This window comes from Talaromyces marneffei, chromosome 1 (genome assembly GCF_009556855.1).
Source record: "Talaromyces marneffei chromosome 1, complete sequence".
In the NCBI taxonomy this organism is placed as follows: Eukaryota; Fungi; Ascomycota; class Eurotiomycetes; order Eurotiales; family Trichocomaceae; genus Talaromyces; species Talaromyces marneffei.
Window position 1 is genome coordinate 590,785 of NC_072348.1, and position 20,269 is coordinate 611,053.

At 45.9% G+C, this 20,269-nt stretch overlaps 6 protein-coding genes across 6 annotated transcripts; 5 read left to right on the forward strand and 1 right to left on the reverse strand.

Moving 5' to 3' along the window:
• Nucleotides 1-55: 55 nt before the first annotated feature.
• On the forward strand, nucleotides 56-1,438 carry EYB26_000223 (uncharacterized protein; the record flags this gene model as incomplete). The annotated part of the gene is made up of 1 exon (XM_054259540.1): nucleotides 56-1,438. One exon carries the CDS (start codon nucleotides 56-58, stop codon nucleotides 1,436-1,438), a length of 1,383 nt encoding a protein of 460 aa, XP_054115515.1.
• Nucleotides 1,439-1,962: 524 nt separating this feature from the next.
• On the forward strand, nucleotides 1,963-4,313 carry EYB26_000224 (uncharacterized protein; the record flags this gene model as incomplete). Its single annotated transcript, XM_054259541.1, has 3 exons — nucleotides 1,963-2,196; nucleotides 2,261-2,573; nucleotides 2,623-4,313. 3 exons carry the CDS (start codon nucleotides 1,963-1,965, stop codon nucleotides 4,311-4,313), a joined length of 2,238 nt encoding a protein of 745 aa, XP_054115516.1.
• Nucleotides 4,314-4,513: 200 nt separating this feature from the next.
• EYB26_000225 (uncharacterized protein) lies at nucleotides 4,514-5,434 on the reverse strand (the record flags this gene model as incomplete). The annotated part of the gene is made up of 1 exon (XM_054259542.1): nucleotides 4,514-5,434. One exon carries the CDS (start codon nucleotides 5,432-5,434, stop codon nucleotides 4,514-4,516), a length of 921 nt encoding a protein of 306 aa, XP_054115517.1.
• A 4,734-nt stretch (nucleotides 5,435-10,168) lies between these two features.
• EYB26_000226 (uncharacterized protein) lies at nucleotides 10,169-13,905 on the forward strand (the record flags this gene model as incomplete). The annotated part of the gene is made up of 2 exons (XM_054259543.1): nucleotides 10,169-11,426; nucleotides 11,531-13,905. 2 exons carry the CDS (start codon nucleotides 10,169-10,171, stop codon nucleotides 13,903-13,905), a joined length of 3,633 nt encoding a protein of 1,210 aa, XP_054115518.1.
• A 1,836-nt stretch (nucleotides 13,906-15,741) lies between these two features.
• On the forward strand, nucleotides 15,742-16,349 carry EYB26_000227 (uncharacterized protein; the record flags this gene model as incomplete). The annotated part of the gene is made up of 2 exons (XM_054259544.1): nucleotides 15,742-16,073; nucleotides 16,151-16,349. 2 exons carry the CDS (start codon nucleotides 15,742-15,744, stop codon nucleotides 16,347-16,349), a joined length of 531 nt encoding a protein of 176 aa, XP_054115519.1.
• A 710-nt stretch (nucleotides 16,350-17,059) lies between these two features.
• On the forward strand, nucleotides 17,060-18,852 carry EYB26_000228 (uncharacterized protein; the record flags this gene model as incomplete). The annotated part of the gene is made up of 2 exons (XM_054259545.1): nucleotides 17,060-18,496; nucleotides 18,559-18,852. The coding sequence occupies 2 exons, from the start codon at nucleotides 17,060-17,062 to the stop codon at nucleotides 18,850-18,852; spliced, it is 1,731 nt and encodes a 576-aa protein (XP_054115520.1).
• Between the last annotated feature and the right edge of the window lie 1,417 nt (nucleotides 18,853-20,269).

The window sequence follows — 20,269 nt, forward strand, 5'->3', positions numbered from 1 at the left end:
ATCGCCAAGTGCCATCTATTCAAGTCCTTCAATCGACCTGCTCACAAAAACGGTAATGTCTCAGACAAGTGAGTCTACGAGTGTGGATATTGTTTCGACGACAATAGCGGAGTATGAAAAAGAAATTGACAAATTGGCTGCTTCTGTCAACGAATCTGAAAGCCGAAGAAATGAACCAGACACGGCCGTTACAAACAGAGGCGCAGTAGTTGCTTTAACAGGCTCAACGGGGGCAGTTGGATCCTACATATTACAAAAGCTCTTACAGAATGACCAAGTTGCTCACGTATATTGCTTGAATCGTGCATCTGGTTCTGAGGCTATCCAACAAGCTCGAAATGCAAAGAGAGGGATCAAAATCGAATTATCCCCAGACCGAGTTACTTTCTTGAAAGTGAATTTGGCCAAAGAGAACTTCGACCTGGAAGACGTCGACCTATATCGCAAACTACAGTCAACTGTAACCCATTTCATCCACAACGCATGGCCTGTAAATTTCAACCAGACTCTGCAGTCTTTCAAATCCAGCTTAGATGGCGTATTAGGTCTTATGTCGTTTGCAACCCACGCACCTCGCCTAGCCTCGACTGTATATTTGTCGTCTATCAGTCCAGTCTCAGATTATCATCAAACTTCTGGTGCTGATCCAAACTTTGTTCCGGAGCATATCATCAGCGATGTCAAATGTCCCGCAGGCATGGGGTACGGTCAAAGCAAATACGTCGCGGAAAGAATACTAGACTATGCATCCAAAATGCTCAATTTGGCAAACGTTCGTGTTGCCCGAGTTGGACAAATCGCAGGTACATCGACCCCCGAACAAGGCGTTCCACATGGCTGGAACCGGCATGAATGGCTGCCAAGTCTGGTGATCAGCTCCCATTATCTCAAGGCCATCCCTGAATCGCTGGGATACAGAGGAGACGGGGAGAACGCCGGTGTGCTCGATCGTATCGACTGGGTGCCTATAGACCAGCTCGCCACACTATTACTGGAGATCTCGTTTGGCACTGAGGCAAAATCCTCGGACATAACAGGAGTCCAAGTCTATCATCCCATAAACCCCAACTGGGTAAGTTGGCAAAGTCTCGTTCCGACAGTCGTTGAAGCTCTGGACGAAACCTCGTCGTCTACAAGTGCCATAAAAGTACTTAAATACGATGAATGGCTTGCGCTCCTACAACCGGCTGCAAATTCGACAAGGAGTGGCGTTGCCAAAATAGACCACTCGATAACTGCTGATACACTCAGCGAAAATCCAGCAGTCAAGCTTCTGGACTTTTATGAGAGCCTCATGATGAATACAGATCGCGCAAAGCCACTGGCTATTGAGCAGACTGCGAAAATATGTCCGTCTTTGCAAAGCCTGGATCCGATACAGTCAGAATGGCTTCGTGGATGGATTAAGGATTGGGTCTTGGGGTCTGATAATGCTTAGCCCTAAAGCGGCCCAAACAGGCAATAGAAGAGCATATTACCGGATTAGGAAGGTATTGTACCTGTGACGTCATGCTTTGTTGATCGAATCTCCGCCAATCGCGATGCTTTGATTTGTATTATCGAACGCTATATTAAGGCCCATTTAAGGGATTCCGCAATATGTTTGGAATAGGGGGGGGGGGGGGGGGGGTTCTCATCGATTTCCTGGATGAGTCGGTCATATGGATGGCCGTTCATTTAACGCAAAGGATGGAGGGGTTGGTCTAGACTCTTATGAGCGATACCTAGCGTTATGAATACCAATGCCAAGTTGGTTATTGTTCAATTTACTCTTGCTTTAGAAGCTATTTTCGCGCGTCAACATGACGTTCCAGCATCAGGCCGTGAGAACGTCATGTCATCGTATCTTTGTAGAACTGCTTTAAAGACCTGACATCCCCTCATCAGCTCTCTCATCTCAACTTCTCCGCGCATTCATTAGAATTTGTCCAGTCAAGTCCAATTAGTCACATCAAGTTTACCATGACGAGTACTGTTGCTGGAGGCCTTCACAAGGTCCAGGAGGCTATTCAGTCCACCGCTGGTCAAGACAAGAAGTTGATTGATCTCTCGCGCGATACGGCTGATGTTCACAAGAAGACAAATTTCACCACTGACCACGGCGTACCGGTCTCTGATACCGATCACTGGCTGAAGATAGTAAACGACAAGACCTCCGGTCCTAGTTTGCTGGAAGATCAGATCGCCCGTGAAAAGGTTTGTTACCGCTTCGCTCTCGCTGGCCTTAAAGAGGAATCTACTAACATACCCTGGCATATAGATCCACCGCTTCGATCACGAACGTATCCCCGAGCGAGTTGTGCACGCCCGTGGAACCGCAGCTTTCGGGAATTTTACTTTGAAAGAGGCTATTCCCGAGTTGAGTCATGCTGGTATCCTCAATGATACCTCTAGGAAGACGCCTATCTTTGTTCGATTCTCTACCGTTCAGGGCAGCAGAGGAAGTGCCGATACTGTCCGAGATGTTCGTGGATTTGCAGTGAAATTCTACACAGAGGAGGGCAACTGGGATTTGGTTGGAAACAACATTCCCGTATTCTTCATTCAAGATGCTATTAAGTTCCCTGATTTTGGTAAGTGCAACACATGCCAAGTAACTCATACTCCTGCTAACTGTTACAGTCCACGCTGTCAAGCCAGAGCCACATAACGAAGTACCCCAGGCTCAGACCGCTCACAACAACTTCTGGGACTTTTCTTTCCTTCATCCCGAGTCTACCCACATGTTCATGTGGGCCATGTCCGATCGAGCCATTCCTCGCTCCTTCCGTATGATGCAAGGCTTCGGAGTCAATGCTTATACTCTAGTCGACAAGGATGGGAAGCGTCACTTGGTCAAGTTCCACTTCATTCCTCACCTAGGCGTCCATTCACTTGTGTGGGACGAAGCCTTGAAGCTAGCCGGTCAAGACCCCGACTTCCACCGGAAAGATCTCATGGAAGCCATTGATAACAAGGCATACCCAAAATGGAACTTTGCTATTCAGGTCATTCCAGAAGAGAAGCAAGATGACTTTGAATTTGATCCCCTCGATGCTACGAAGATCTGGCCCGAGGACCTCGTTCCTCTGCGCGTTATTGGAGAGCTAGAACTCAACCGCAACATTGACGAATTCTTCCCTCAAACGGAGCAAGTCGCTTTCTGTACCAGTCATATCGTGCCCGGAATTGATTTCTCTGACGACCCTCTCCTACAGGGACGCAACTTTTCCTACTTTGATACACAACTTTCGCGTCTTGGAATTAATTGGGAAGAGTTGCCAATCAACCGCCCAGTCTGCCCCGTGATGAACCATAATCGCGATGGCGCTATGCGTCACAAGATCACTAAGGGAACAGTCAACTACTGGCCGAATCGGTTTGATGCGGTACCACCAATCAAGCCTGAGGGCGGTGGATTCGTTTCTTACCCCGAGAAGATCCAGGCAATCAAAAAGCGTAGCCAGGGACCCAAGTTCCGCGAACATCACAACCAGGCGCAGTTATTCTACAACTCTCTTACTGAATACGAGCAACACCACGTCGCCAAAGCGTTTAGCTTTGAGCTTGACCATTGCGACGACCCTGTGGTCTACCAGCGCATGGCCTTGCGTATTGCAGAGATTGATCTTTCCCTCGCCCAGAAAGTCGCCGTAATGGTCGGCGCCCCAACACCTGAAACTCCCGGAAAGCAGAACCACGGCAAAAAGACTCGCGGTCTTTCACAAATTGACTTCAAGCCTCGTGTACCAACTGTGGCCAGCAGACGTATCGCCATAATCATTGGCGACGGCTTCGACTCTGTCGCTTTTAACGGAGTGTATACTGCCATCAAAGCTGCTGGCGCTCTGCCATTTGTCATCGGCACAAAGAGACAGCCCATCTTCGCAGATGGCGTTGACCCCCAGACCGGAAATGGCGTAACACCCGAACACCAATACGAGGGTGTGCGTTCTACAATGTTCGACGCTACTTTCATCCCCGGTGGACCACACGTCAAGACCCTTGCCAGGATCGGACGGATTCGCCACTGGATAACAGAAACATTCGGTCACCTCAAAGCGCTCGGCGCGACAGGTGAGGCCGTCGATTTTGTCAAGCAGGCGCTTCTAGGTGTGGAGGCTGTACAATTTGCTAGTCAGAGTAGCACTGGTGTCGTTGAGTCGTATGGCGTGGTTACTGCAGCTGGCCCTCAGAAACCGGAGAGTTTCAAGGAAGGATGGAAGATGATTAAGGGTGCGACTGATTTCCTAGGCAAGTTCTTCTTTGAGGTTGGTGAACATAGGAATTATCGACGTGAGCTTGATGGGTTGGCTGATACCCTCGCCTTCTAAATGGCATTGATATGATGACAAAAACGATTCTTATTATTCTAATCTGATATAAGGAATGGAATACTGTATAAGTTAATGATCTTTATGTATGGAGTTCAGAAAGGATAATTCGGTAGACAATAAAAGCGTCTGTCATCAACAAGGTCTTTTTTCATTAAATCCTGCTCATTTACATCGATTATACTGTCTCACGCTTAGACCTAAGATAAAGGGGCCAACCCTCTTTTCAAAGCACACACTTCATCGCCATCAGCAACATCCATCACCTGCCCACCTCCTTTAGCCACTAGAGCACTCGAATGAAAGAAGCGAGTACGCGGACTTTGTCTCCTCAACTCCCTCACATTCGTCGACCGCACACCACCACCCGCAATAATCTCAATCCTGCCTTTAGCGGCTTCAGTCAATGCTGCTATATGTTTCGCGCCATCTACAGCACTTCTTCCAGTCCCTCCAGAAGTAAGAATAGACGCGAACCCAGCACTTATCACAGCTTCAAGTTCCTCTATCAATGTCTGCGGCAGAAGCCTAATTTCCCCGCTATCCGGAGCGTTGTTCTTCTCGCAGGATGTAATAACCTCATCAAAAGCACGATGAAATGTACACGGCAAAGGCGCTGCAAGTCTCACCAATTCTGCATTTTTCACTCGATCAACTTTGCTTTCTTTTGTCAAGATACCGAATACAAAACCATTGACCTTTCCAAAGGAGATCTCCTCTTGTGATTCGATCTCTCCAGCCTGAGAATAAATAGCCGATTTCAAGGCAAGTAATTGCTCCTTCATAGTCTCGAATTCCTCATCAAAGTAGACAAAATCCCCACCCCGAGGGCGGATCATGGCGTAGATTGGTATTGATTTCTTCGCTTCTGTTGCAGTGACATGATCCGCTTCATCAATTTTCGTCGAATCAACGCGCTGAAGTGAGGTAATGACAGACTTCAGTGTTGAGAGAGACGGAGTTGTGCCGCCATTTACACTTGATCCCTCGGCGCAGAGCTCTAGGCGGTCGGCGGATGATGTATATGCTATCTGGGCGGATGAAGCGTTGAAGATTGCTATTTCGAGAAAGGGCCTTTCAGATTCATCATCTTTATTTTCGCTCATTGGTGCGGACGACATGGCTGTCGTGATAACAATTTTGGCTAGCTATAAGAAAAATATTGAGGTTTCGTGGTGACACAATTAGTTGAAGTCAATGGAACCCCACTTCGGATGAAGTAACCTAAACATCTTAAACGACAAGAGAATAAGACTTCAGCTCATAGTTCTAAAATTTTACATCTGTCCTTGCTCTCTAAGGTCGAGACATCTACCTAAGTTTGCAGGTGTCTGAATCCAGCTGGCACTGCTCTTTTTTTCCAGGGCATCGTGTCTATACCTGTATATAATTGAGAAAAAGGTACGTACGAGGAGGACAGAACAAATAGTCAAGAAGGTGAGTCCAGATGGCAAATAGCATCGAGAGTCGACTTCTCCTCTACTTAGCTGTTGGTCAGATTGGAATTAGGACTAATTGTGGCACACGTTCACGCCCCTGCCTCAGGCTCACAGGTTCAAACTCAGTCTCAAAGAAGCCCTAATTTGTACGATCTCTATCCTATCCTGAAAGACATATATCCAACGCCTGAGAGATGTCAGTTTTGATCTTGTGTCGGGCCTTACGGCCGTTTCTATTTTGTGTTTCTTCAAATACCGAGGAAAGAAGAAGAATCGGAGGATATAACCAACCATCAATTGGATCAATCATTGGAACTTTAGATGTTGGCTGTTTATTTGTACATGTGACAGGCTAATTTTGGCACTTCTTTTATTTTCTTTTCTGATTATATATTTTCCAAACAAAACCATCTCCCTAGCAGCTGGCCTTTTTATATTTTTCTTTGGCCACCGTCCCAACGTGACACTGTTGGTATGATATAGGATAAAGAAGGTAGATTGGCATATTGAAATGGAATCAAGGAAACCATCAAGTATTGAGCAATTAAAAAAGTTGGTTCTATGAACTGTTCACAAGGCAAGCCAGGTAATCGTTATAGCACCTCACTTAGATAGATATTCGTATCCAAATATTGAGAGGCACGGGTGAATGACTGCATTCCTGTTGAAGGGTATTTTGTAGACTACATGGTAACTAAGAGCGTCCGATAGAAGCTGTCTACGTATCTCGGTCGTATACTATTATAAATTCGCCGTATGACACGTGGCATCTTACAAGCAAGATTGTGGCGCAACGGTTTTGAGTCCGGAACCGTTGAAGAAAAGAGATCCGGGACCCTCCTGACATAGGGCTGGATTCGGATCGTTGCAGGACAAAGAACACCCACGTAAACGCTTCTTCACATTTTAAGCGTTCGTTGATCCAAAAATAAGAGTCTAGGTCGATATAGATCGTTCGTCCTCAACCATCGCTCCTAGTACGCATCACATGCCTGGCCACGACTTCTATTGTAGGAAGGAAGTGGGAGTCTCCAGATATCCATTTCGGCGAACATCGTTCTAAGTCCGCGCTCACGCACAGTTTGCTTGCATCCGTGGGTGCTTCCCCATTTAGGACATCTACAAACTTTTGCTATGTACTTACTGGAAGTCTGGAACATGTAAATTTCCTGCTCTTTGAACGGGTTCCTGCATCCGCGAATATGCAAGAAGACATGTCAATTAATCTATATTATATTAAATCGTGCAATTCTAATTTTAGCGACGAGCCTTGTAAAACACTCATCAAGCCAACCGTCGAGAAACGCACATTTACATGCAGACCGGCGACTATTTCCCCCTCCTTTACTAGGTTCTTTGCCACAAATTAATTGCCCATGATAAATAAGACCATCTTAGCGTGGTGGAAGGCTTCCTTTCCAGGTGATTGTCAGCCATCACCGTCTCCTCACTTTACAAGGACGTTTGTCGGTTGGGTGCATATATGGATAGCTCAAGCCACGATGATACCTACTTAACGCCCGCTTGAGAACGAACCAAACACTGCATGCGCATGGATAGCGGAATACAAAACTGGAGATAGTGGCTGGGAAGAGTCCTATTATCTACCGTACATATATGCCGTCGACTATAAACTGGTCCGGAGGGTGACATGGAAATACCCAACCCAATGCAACTGCGGATATACTCATGCAGGAGTGGTGAGAATACCCACGCCGAAGCCAGCCATCGTAAGAGGCATGGATGGCACCAATAACTTTCACAATAGGTGGCTCGATCTCCATTTCCGTATTTCCGTGCCTGTGCTCAGGCCTTTACTACAGAGTACCGGTAGGGCCGTAAACAGGACCCCTAGTATATCATGACGAACAACCCACGGACTTCATACTGCCCACATGAAAGCAAAGCCATGATCGAGGATGTCATATCTCGAACTCCGATTTTGTAATTACAAAATTTTGTAATTTTGCATTCGTAATTTCCAACTTCCAACGTAGGATTTCTCCGTACTACGTAGTACGTAGTATAGGTATAGTAGGTAGTTGTATCTGATGTGGAGCCACACGCCCCAGAAACCTTTCTATAATTGGTAGAAGAAGTATCCTGCACACTGATTGGCTTATAGTACCAATATGGTAACTTTTTAATATCTTTCTACGTACATCTAACGGTAACATCACTTGCTGTTGAGTGAGACTTGATATATACCAGAGTAATCTGTACTAGCGAAAATCCGTTATGTTCTGTACAGTTTCATGTACTGTTTAATACAGGCGAATTTAAGTAATTCCGGGGAGCCATATCATACATAGTAGTAAACCAGGGAGATATGATCCTTATTGGTTGTTAGATTCCGAAGCTGGCAAAACCCAAAACTTGGGGGCCAGACTTGGAGGATCAGCACCGTTGTGGATGCATAACGGGGCGGGATGGCTACTTGTCACTCGAGACCCGGTGGATCTCGGTGGAATTGTCTAGTCCTCGTAACGAAGGCTTAATCTGCGTCGGAATACGTATCAATCTCACAATTCGGCGCGCTTGCCCCCGAGCGACGTGTGACCAATGGGGCGAGATTACCGACACGGCGCACAGCTAGCTAGTCACCTCATCGCCCTATGTTTTTGGGGATAGTCATTATCCTATACGTCGTAAAAGAGATATTCGTGCTTACATGGTATACGCAGACTCACCACGTAGGGCAGTCGGACCACCCTAGCTACGTGTTCTAAGCTTCGTGATACGGAATAGAGCCTAAACTGGCAAATGTGGCTGGCTTCTTCCGTGCTTCACATCGGGGACTAAAAATGTGAGCTGATGGGTTTCAGCAGTCATGTCGAAACACTGTTACTCGACATCCGTGTACGACGTTATCTATCGATTATTTGAGAGCGCCCATTGGCCAAACTAATTCATTCTCCTTGTTTCTCGAAGTTTGCCACTGTTAGTAACACAGGCCGATCGAATTCGGGATAGTTATTGTTAATTCATGGGGCACTGTATAACAATGTATGCAACCTGGAAAGTTGTCACAGGGTTCACGTATAGAAAAAGATGGCATGGCCACAACATTGTGGTGCCGAATTATACTACACAGTCGAGAGGAATATGTGACTCAATCAGTAGCTAAACCACTAGTCGTAAGGCTCCATTTTCAGTCATGAGATTGAATGTTCTCAAAGAGACCGAAAGCAGTAGGAGGATAACTAGACTTTACGTTAGAAGTCATCGAGTATATGCTTAGTGAATTCAATATTGAGGCTTTCAAGAGGCAACGTAGCATTCTGATAGACCCGGCGCGGCACAAACAGCTAACTTAACTAGTTAACTAGTTAGTTGATCTGTTGATGACATTCGATCAGCCAATTGACTGCATGACAGGGGCCAACTGCTTCAGGTTGTCCTGTACTGGAGACTGTTACGGAGCACACGAAGGATCTTTAAGCACTTGACACTACCTATTGATAACTCTTGGCGTCTTCGCAGGCAAAGCCATATTGGAATTGGCATGGGTATGCCTATCCAAAATGGCCTTAACGGCCCCCAAACAACTTTTCCCAATGGGGTACCCCATCCCAGTCGATCATCCGTCATCTTTTACGGTAGTAGACACCCGCATCTATCTAGCACTTGTTTATCTCCATGTATCAATTTTATACCAGGTTATCTATAATGGGTATTTCACCGCTCTAAAATACCTCTCCTGTTCTAGCCTCGTCAGTTTTTGACTTCTTGACAAAATGCCAATGCTGCATGTATGGATACATCGCATTGCCGTTTCGTGATACTTATACTCTGTTGCTGTCGTGAGTGATAGGTACATCCCAACCGTCGAATGCACCTGAATTTTGAAGGGGCCAGAACAAAACGCTAGTTGACGTCAAGGATCACATTACCAGGACCCTGATCTTGGGTTGACTTTGAGATAACCATTGGCCATTTGAAATTGGGGTCTAATTGGTGTTGCCTACTCGTAAGTAGTAATAGAAGTTTAACTTTTGATTTCCCCAACTTTCTTCTAATTTTGTCTTTCAAAGACCTGAGTCGGAGCGACGATTTTCGAGAAGTTCTATATTTGTTTACTCCTCATTTGCTTAAAAGCAGACTGTCAATTCGCCCTTTGTTGAGAGATCACGATTTCTTTGCCGGGAGAAGAAAACGGTTTCCGTCCAGAAAGCAAGCCTCCCACTTTTTCTACATCTATCAAGTTGCCGATTTCGATCATACCTTAATTCCATATATTGAGGCTCAAAGGAAAATGTCTGGATTCTTTGTCTAATCGCTGCCAAAGACCCAAAACGATTTCGGCAATTGGCAAATCCAACGTTCACAGGGCTTAACACAGACCAGCCGTTTATCTTTAAATGTGAGTGAACTCAACTTGCCAGAAACCCTGCCGCTGTGCGTTACTGCGAGAAAATGCTGTTTAAAAAATTATACGTCGAAGTGATTGATTTGGTCCAGATATCGGCGGCTAACAAGAGAGAATCGGATACAGATTCTCTAATGTCGTCCTTCACCTCAATCCTTCGCCTATCGAAGAAAATTAAAAAGGAAAAACCGTATGACGGGAATCGGAATGTGACAGTGGTCAGGAGTTCCCATGATGTTCACCTGCTTTCAGCCAACGAGGAAACACAGCAATCGCTCCTTAGATACCAGTCGACTGGAGGACCCAGGAAAATTGCCACATCGACAAGCGGTTTAGGGATTACTACAGTGAGGTTGTCACAATCCGAGAATGCTTTGCATCGAATGGCATTGCATAGAAGTGCCAGCGAAGGAAAGCTCTCCAGTCGTAAGCCCGGTCTCTCAAAACTGGAAACCGGCAGATCTGAACATGCAAGCGGCCAAGGGTCCCAGCAACTTGACATCATATCCGCATTGTTACCGACAAACGAAGATACTGTACTATCAAACTTTCCTGCATCTGCTGTATCACCCCTCTCGCTAGACATGCCAGTGATGGGTCCAACCTTTGATCTTGAGGAGTTTCTACGTGAAGCTCAAACGGAGACAGATATGGGTGATCTATCAGAAACGTCTGGCTCAACTTCCTCGTCACCTGAGATGTGGGAAGAGAAACGGCATTACCCTAGTTCTGCATCCTCAAGTTACACTTTGCGATCAGACTTTATCACCGAAGACTCAACGCCAGAGCCGAAACCTCGTCAGCCTCCAACAGCACTGCCTAGCCTAGAGAGGAAGAAAGTGGAGCTTCTACGAAGGAAGAGATCGACAGAGGTTAAGGCTAAGTCGTTAATCTGTTCAACAGAGAATAGAAAGAAAGAAGGGCATTATTTGATACAAAAGCCATTACCGGCCATACCTTCGGCTCTGTCTATAGCCAACCCACAAAGCGCGCAGCACATTGCTAGACTTACGTCGAAATACTCAGCAAGTCGGTCCGAATCGCCCATTGACAGGTCTATTGTGTTTCGAGCGACGGAAAATACCTTATCGCAAGCAGCTAATGATCTTGAACGAGAGTTGGAAAAGTTAGGAAATGTTCACCCTGCCATGAGACCCGAACAATCACTCTCCAAGCCCACCAACGACGACGAGAATGTGGTGGCACCATTGAACATTTCTCCAAAACCGAAATTTAACACCAATTTCAACACAGAGTCAGTAACAGATTCCACTGGACCACAACAACAGGAGAACATTTCAAGAGGCAAGCAGCACCGAACCTATCGGGTTTTCCCTCCGAGAAGGCCAACTCAACCATAAAACATATCATTATTCAACCAAATCGATATAATTCTAACTCATCAACAGATACAGAACCAGCCGAAACCGGCACCAGACAAAATACGCAAGCTTCGCCACCTTCAAAGAGCGTCTCCCGAACGATAAGGTCGTCTGTACATTTACGCAGTCTGCGCAGCCCTCGATTCAATAATCAGTCTATGCAAGGAAAGTCGCGTCGTGGAAATAGATCGTCTAAATCATCAATGAAAAGCCCCGTGAAAAGCCTACAAGACGAGCAAGCGGCTTTGGCTAGAAGTACGGATCGCTATATTGATGCTGAAATTGCAAGGGCGTTGCAAGAAGATCACGAGGACGCAGAAGATGATGATGACACCAATGGCAAATATGACGGAGGAAACGAGTGGTCAACGATGTACCCTCTTAAAGCTGTCCAGAAGCTGGGAATTCCGCTCTTAACGAACAGTCACATTCCCCGTCTGTCCTCTTCAGAAACCCAGAGAATCCTACGACAGCAGCTACCGAAACTTGACACTAACTCCATCTTTCCTGCAATTGAGAACCGATTTCTGCCATCTGCACCTCTAGCATCAGGCGGAAGGTATCCCGAAACTCCAGATGATATCGGCATTCGAATACGATCTTTCATTACAAACTCCACGCCTGTCCAGTCGCCTACGGAGGAGAGACCCATCATGGGGAACGACGAGCTATACAATGACAAGGTATTTGTTGGCTTCGACCGGATGGAGACTGTTCATGAGGACGGGTCCCTGAAGGCAGAAGAGGTTCCTCTCATGATGGGTACACCAACTATGTCACACTCGTCAGCAACGGCCTATCTTCCCCACAAGCAATCCCTTTACGAGTTGGATGAGCACGGTTCAACTCCTATTTCTCAACCCTCTGGTGGATTCTACTCTACAAAGCTGCAGATGCCGGCCTACATGATAGACGATGTAGTACTGACACTGATGAAGAACGTTGACAATCTTGATGAACTATTCAAGTATGCTCAAGTGAACCGACAGTTCTATCGTGTATTCAAGAGCAACGAGCTTCCACTGATTAAGAATGCCTTGTTTAAAATGAACCCTCCAGCATGGGAACTGCGAGAAATGAGTCCGCCATGGAGTGACAATTCAAGCGGTTTGAAGGATCCCGATGCCCCTGTACCGGAATACACTGCTTCTTCATATTTACAACATTATGCCCGTGATGTGTTTGCACTTGTCAGGCTGAAGGCCTTAGTATACGCGAGATGCAGTTCAATAGTGCGACCGGAGACTATCGATGGCTTGACTGGAGAAAACGATGTTCGCGCTGCAGAGATTGATGAAGCTTTTTGGCGCATTTGGACTTTCTGTCGTATCTTCGGATGCGGCAAGAATAGGGAAGGAGACATCAACGGACAGATTGACTGGTTGAATGCCGGGTATTTGGCCAAGAAAAACAAGTCTGGTGCTACAGTGACGACATCGGAGCCATTCTTTAGCTTGAATAACGTCCTCTTTGATCCGCCTTCCGGCTTTGGAGATGGCAATCAAGATGGATTGACATGGCATCAATTGTATGACATGTTAGAGATCTGGAATTGTCTTGGAACTCTGGTTCAGGGATTCAATCGGGAGTGCAAGGACGCTAGAGTGGCGGGTATCTTCGATGGATTAGACATTCCGATAGGCGACATTGCAAAGGAAGAAGCCATGTTGGAGGAATGGACACATTACATTTTGACATTGGGCCCATCTGCTTTAGTCGGTCTCAGTTCCATTTCACCTAGCCATTCCGCCAATGAGATTTTTACCAAAGCCAATCAAATGGGCATGACGAAATGGGAAGCCCCGGAAAATGGTAGTTCTCGATCATCGTTTCTTCGCGAAGCAATTTCTCGCGCCTATAACAGCAGGGTATCGATCCAGCAAAAGTTTTCGAGTTCATCAGTCTCTAATGGAGGATTTGTTGACTCGGCTACTACCCGACTCGAGCGGATTCGAAATTTGCACCTCAATTCCACGAGCAATGCCAGTCGACCGGGACATACGTCTTGGATTGATGATGATGATGATGATTCTTCCACCTACCGTGTTCCGCCATACACACCCGTCAATATCGATAGTACTTCCATGGGGCCATTATCGATTCCCCCACCACAATACTCGATTACAGAAGCCCGATTCATCGACCCTGTTGATAAGGCGATTCACCGGATGGTTCACGAACTCGGCTTCAGTGAGCGTGATGCAACATGGGCTTTGAAGATTACGGATACAGGAGACATGCTGGATATAAATGCAGCCGTTCAACTCCTTGTCGGAGAACGAGAGAAGCGTAACAGATTCAAATCTTTTGGCAGCCTTGATGAGAGTATAGCAAATGATGGCGATGATTGCCTCGTTGATATTTCGAGGCATAGAGGAACAGTGACTTGGCGATGGGCTTGAGTATGCAATATACATTTACCCATGGTGATTTCCTACATCCATATATCCTTTCAGCTTATTTCCTTACCTTTTTTTTCTTGACGGTAGCAGTGTTTGTAATCAGATCAACTACCCTCTGTTTAACATATCTTCTTTTTGTCATTGCTACTCGATTTCAGGACGATGAGGACGGAGTTATGGTTGCATCGGCGATGGGGACGGCATCATTTTCCTTCTTGTATGTGATTGATGGTTAAAACTTATAATACCCGAACATTGGCGCTAGTATATCTGTCTTCTGGCCGTTTTTTCCCCCGTGGTGATTGCTCCCAACGTTTATCATGATCAATGTATACCTCATGTATGGTAGTTGTTGAAAATATGACATTCTATTTTACTAAACACGGCCGAACTCCGCTGTAAGCACCTTTTTTGCGCTTCGGATATACAGATCGAAAAGCAGTATCAACCTCACAATAAGCCCAATAAAACTTCTGGACTCACACCAAATCCCTTCTGCTATCGCAGCTTGCTGCAGCTGGCATGATGCAAACAAAATTATTGAAAAAGGTGTGCAGTTTCCCCCTTATTAAAGAACTGAAGAACACATGGCTAAAATCCTCTACCTAGTCCAGGCTCTCCGTCATGGGATTCAGATGGAGGCCTGAAACTGCCGTAGGAAGGGATTAGAGAGATATTTATGGCAGATATGTAGGCGATGGACATGTGCGAGACTTTCAAAAAGTCGATGATTGGACTAATATTGAGTCCCGGATAATCGGCAGGCTTTAAGGCGGATCGATGCTGATGACCAACCCTGACACACTGATTTCAAATACTCACGACGATCCCCGAGGTTGATATGTTTTACGCTGTTCCTGAACCATGACACGAAAGCAGACATGAAAATACCTAATCACGATTGTAATCTACTCCCTCTTGTTGACATGGTGGACCACGCAAACTCTATCTCAACCGTGTTGTCGGATCCTGTTCCGTAGAGAGGGATCACTGTAGATCCTGGGCATATCGACATCCACACCGTGGAATTCCTGCGCGGATATATCTGTCAGAAGGTGAATGAATTCAAGATTGTTCGAGAAACATGGGTTTTCGGAATCTCGGTTGGGTGATTGAGAACAAGTTTGAAGAGCATTGGTAATCAGGGCCTTCGGGAAGTTACGCGCCTTATCCGGATATAGTCTCCCACCCGAACCGTGGCTTGACAACATACCTTTACGTATAATAACGGCTTTAAATGAAATTATGAGATTATTCATATTTTATTGTGATCGAAGCCACAAGAACGTGCTATTCATCACTCGTTGCCCTTCACATCTATCCGGTGCGGAACGTTTCTGAAGTTTGCACCTCTGTCGCCCATCCGACTGGGATGACGTTAACCCTAACCAGGTACACAACGGCGTCGATATTCGTCGAATAGCGATAAGCATCTTGGCTCATGTGGCTAGTAACCAATAAGCCACATAGAGTCTTTCACACTGGCCCATACTGTTGGTTTTGACGTACATTGTACAGCGGTTGCATGCGGTCAATTGGGTAGATATATGATTAACATTGAATCATTTCTAAGCTAAAGACGAACCAAGACGATCAGGGAAAAAATATGCCTCATATTTACATACATGTATCTGCGCCACTATCATGGTTGAACTCCTTTGAAAGAGACCAACTTGATATAAAAGGTCGCCATGAGAGCCTCGATGGGGAGTTGGAGGGGGCATGTTGTCCAAAATCACCTTTGTCTTTGAATACGAGAATCGGACAATCGTGGACACAAGCTACATATACCTACAAGGACATAGACAGAACCTTCTACCTAAGTAACCGCAGCAAATGGAAAGCAACATCCAGTCCATCGTTGATGCGCTGAGCTCGCGACGCATCAACACCCTTACCGAGCTTCGACGTATGGAACGCATTCTGCTCGCTGCGGTCCAACCTCACGTCACTGACTTGCGCGAAAGCTCACTTGTGGAGGTATTGGCTTCTACCTGGTTGAACTACGTGCAGAACAATAATCTCCTCAGCGAGTTGCGGAATCTGACGCGAGATTACCCCTTTAGCTCTGAGCTGTTGGATGAGGCTAAGGGATTGGTCATGGCAGACCCGGAACGTACCCAAAGCTGGAATTTTGCATGGTTGGTGTTGGTCAAGATTGACGAAAAGTACGCAGCCCCATATCCCATCAATAAGGTGATAACTATGAAACAATTAACAGTTGAACCATGATCAAACTGTGCAGAAACTTGATCGACAAGTATGCAAAGTCATTAGCCACAAGTCCTGATATGTGGGGAGGAAGTCTGCCTCAAGAGGAGATGATCACCATGCTCGAGGGAAAGTGCTGCGAGGACTGGAAAAGGGCTGTCGAGATCATGTTGAGACACTGGGAAACTCAGCCAGTTGCCCGATTGAAGATATCGAACAGGAATAAAAAATGATGGTGTTGTTGGTTCTTGGATGAGATTGGAGCAATGTTGGCAGGTCTTCACGGTTCGCGTATATATATCATATATGTATAGTAAATATAGGTCATTTTTGTTGGTTGTTTCCTGTCCTTTCTAATAGGCGGCGAGGTTGTAGGGGCTTCAGTTTGTCAGTTTGTCAGTTGTTGGATGTTGGTCGCTGTTTCGATAGAAGAACCAGAACCTTATGAATAAGCAGCTGCCCAGGTTTCACATGTTACAAGTTTACAATACGCAAAATGATGCAGTACATAGTTAGTAGGTCAGGTATTCTGCGTCTCGTAACGTAACGCTAGTCCCAATCAGTTAACCATGACATAATGCCATAAATAAACTAATATTATTGGCCGGAAGCGAGAAGAATCCTCTTCAGCTTCCCCTCCAATGGTTACGCGCTCATCCATCCCAACTACAAACAACCAGCCACCCACTGCTCATCAGACTCGACGAGCAAGCTCTACATGTTATAGCGACGGTTTTTTTCTCCACCAGTTCTCATCATCATCCGCACTCGATCGATCTCGTGTGGCACGCGAGCTCGGTTACTCCCGGGCTTCGACACGAAGCTCCGCCTGCCGGCTCGCTTGCTTCAGATTTGGACGATGTTTCCAAGCCTCAATGCATTGATAAATTGATCAGGGCCTATATAACTGCAAATTCGGTCGATTGGCCGCTCCACATCGACAATGGCCTCCTCGGAATCTCAACCGATCATTCGGAGACAGTCCACACAGCACTACCAGACCTTCAACACTCCGCCGCCAAAGTCGCGCGGTCGTCCTCCCTCCAACGATTCAGAAGGTTCGCACAATTTCGGTAGTCCGCAAGCCAATGGCGATGATGAAGATGAGAGCACAATGGGCCAGACTAAGCTGCCCAAGAAACAAATGGCGGTGCTGGCGATGATAGCGCTCGCAGAGCAAACCGCACTGAATTCAATAAGTCCTTATCTTCCCGATATGACGTCGCGATTTCCCGAAGTACACGGTCAAAATGTTGGCGTCTATGTTGGTCTGATCGCATCTGCTTTTGCACTAGCACAATTTGTTACGAATTATTATTGGGGTTGGTTATCAGATCGTGTGGGTAGGAAACCGGTGATTCTGCTTGGAACTGCTTGCACTGCTGTCTGCTTTGTGCTCTTTGGGTTCTGTACAACTCTCTGGCAGGCGATTTTGGTTCAGGTTTTGATGGGTATGCTTAATGGCAATGCTGGTCTTGTGTCAACTTGTTTGGGTGAGATCACAGATCGCAGCAACCAGTCACGAGCGTTTACCTATCTTCCTGTATTATACGGCATTGGAGGCATCACTGGTCCTCTTTTGGGTGGGTCTTTGATCTTCAAGACGAATCCTTTGAACAAGGGACAGCCTAATCCATATCCATATGTTCTTCCGAATATTTTATCGGCAATCATCTTGGTCATTGATTTTATTTTTATCATGTGCCTTCTTGAGGAGAGCTTGGAGGACGCGGAAAATCTACCAACGATATCCCATCGATTCAAAGAATTGTTTAGCTGGATGTGGCAATTCACCACATCCCATCGGCCGACTTACTTACGAGTTCGATCCGGACCTGTCTATCACCACCCTGTGGCGAGACACAGGCGCTCCTTTAGTGATCTGACCCAGGACGAAACAGACTTGGATTCGGCTTCAGAAACGACTGATACTGATGATCAAGTCCTGGAATTGACTCGCGAAGAGATATTCAACCGTGATACCATTCTGTTGTTGCTAACATATCTCATCTTTGCGCTAGTCAATGTGTCTTTCAACTCTCTTTACCCTATCTTTGCTCAGGCTGCAGAACCCGCTGGTCGAGATTTAAGTCCTCAAGAAATTGGTCTTTCGCTTGGATTCTCTGGTATCGTGACTATTGTCTTCCAGATCTGCGTCTTTGGAAAGTTGCGAGATAAGATGGGAAACAAGTGGTCGTATCGGGCCGGTCTGCTGGGCTTCGTCATTTCATTCTTGCTCATGCCTTTGATTGGGTACAAGGGCGTAGATGAGAATGGTCGTCTATCTAAAAAGTCGGCATTGTTGGCTATTGAGCTTTGCTTTGTGTTACTCATCAAGACTGCTGCTGCTGTCGGAGGATTAACGAGTGCACTTTTACTAGTAAGTCTTTTTTTTCCCATTTCATCAAGTCAACCATCTTCCTTGCTGACAACAACTCGTAGGTGACGAACTCGGCACCCAACCATTCTGTCCTGGGCGCTCTCAACGGTCTTGCGCAGACCCTTTCAGCAGCCGGACGTGCAGTAGGCCCCTTTCTATCCGGTGGCCTTTTCTCCCTCGCACAGAAATTACCAAAGGGAGAAATTCTGGCATTTGGTGTTTTCGCAGCTGTATCCTTTGTCGGCTTCGTGTTGAGCTTCGGTATTCGATCCTCGGCCCTGGAGGCTGCGGGATGGAGTAGCGATGAAGATGACGATCTGGATAAGTCGGATGATGAGATCGAGCATGATGCATAAAAGTTTATCTTTATGCCCTTCTTGCCTGTGAGGAATCATTATTCCTTTCATCACTGTGCTCCATGAGATATGAATTTCATACGCGAAAATGCTATGGGCTTGTTAGTTTAGTTTCCAAAGCGACTATTCTAAAAGCGATATCCTCGTAATGTGAGGAAAATATTGTATTTATATATAGATATATATGAAATGGTTTTCTAATAAACATACTGTGAGATGGTGCCCTAACCTGTAACCCTAATTACTTATTAAGCCCTACATTTGTTCCATTACAATCCAACCATTCAACTCGATTTTGTCTTCGTAAACGAAGTTTTTACCATTCCAGAACAACCATTATACTCTTATGGGATCACTAACCTCTAGCTGATCTGTCTAGAACTTCTAAGATTAATGGGTGTTCAACATTGGTATCCCGGATCCTGTGAGGGTAGCTTCTACCTGTGGTGGTATGATGTTCTAATTAGGTACGAAGCTACGAAGAAATTGGTGAATTAGTAAAGGGACTTTCGTGAATTCATACAATTGGTGTGTTCAGATTAATGCTTCGTCGTTTAACGGCAGACAGGACTGAATGTATAAGAGTATTTGACTGCATTTTAATGATCCTAGGTTGAGTATAATTAACCCTAATAGCTTACTGATAGCTACCATGGACGGCGATTGGGTACGGGCGATGTGACTCGTTTATAGGCCCAGTGAAGTCAAGTCTCCTTTTACGTTTAAGTGCTATGTGTACAGCTGATCTCCATCGTGATATCTAAAGCTGTAGAACTTCGGTGACCATAGGTATTTGTCATCTGTTGTTCCTATAAAATGTGTTTGAAATATCCCTAATTCTACTTAGGTGTTAATGTAAGGTATCGGACAAGTTACATTCAAAATATGATAGCTAAGGATCATTGATGTAGGCAGGCGATAAAGTTCCCCGGATACCTTATTGTGCGGGCTTCTGATGGAGAAAATCTGCCCTACTACTGATTGACGTGGGACTGGATTCTACAAGCCCTTCCAGCCTTGATCTCACAGCCATGCTCCATTCGCATATATTCCAGGGACTGTGTAACACTCATGTGGCATCAAATCCTCCACGATGTCATGTGGAACTTAAGGATTGTACACAATGTCACAGGGCGACGGCATGGTATCGACTTGCATGGTACCTATTGTAACGAGTTTGATATGACAGACTAGTTTTGGGGATTGAATGGGCCCAGTATTGCATCTTTGTGGTACCATAGCTCGGTGTCGGAGTATTCCACAAGAGGGGATTGTGACATCAAATCCATTGCCAGCGGCATCCCTCAAACATTCTACTCCGTAGATGTACGGGACAATAAACTCGGTTGCTATAAATCCAATCAGGACTCTTGGACTATCATCGGCGCACGTATCATCAGTCGAACAATCCTTTGTT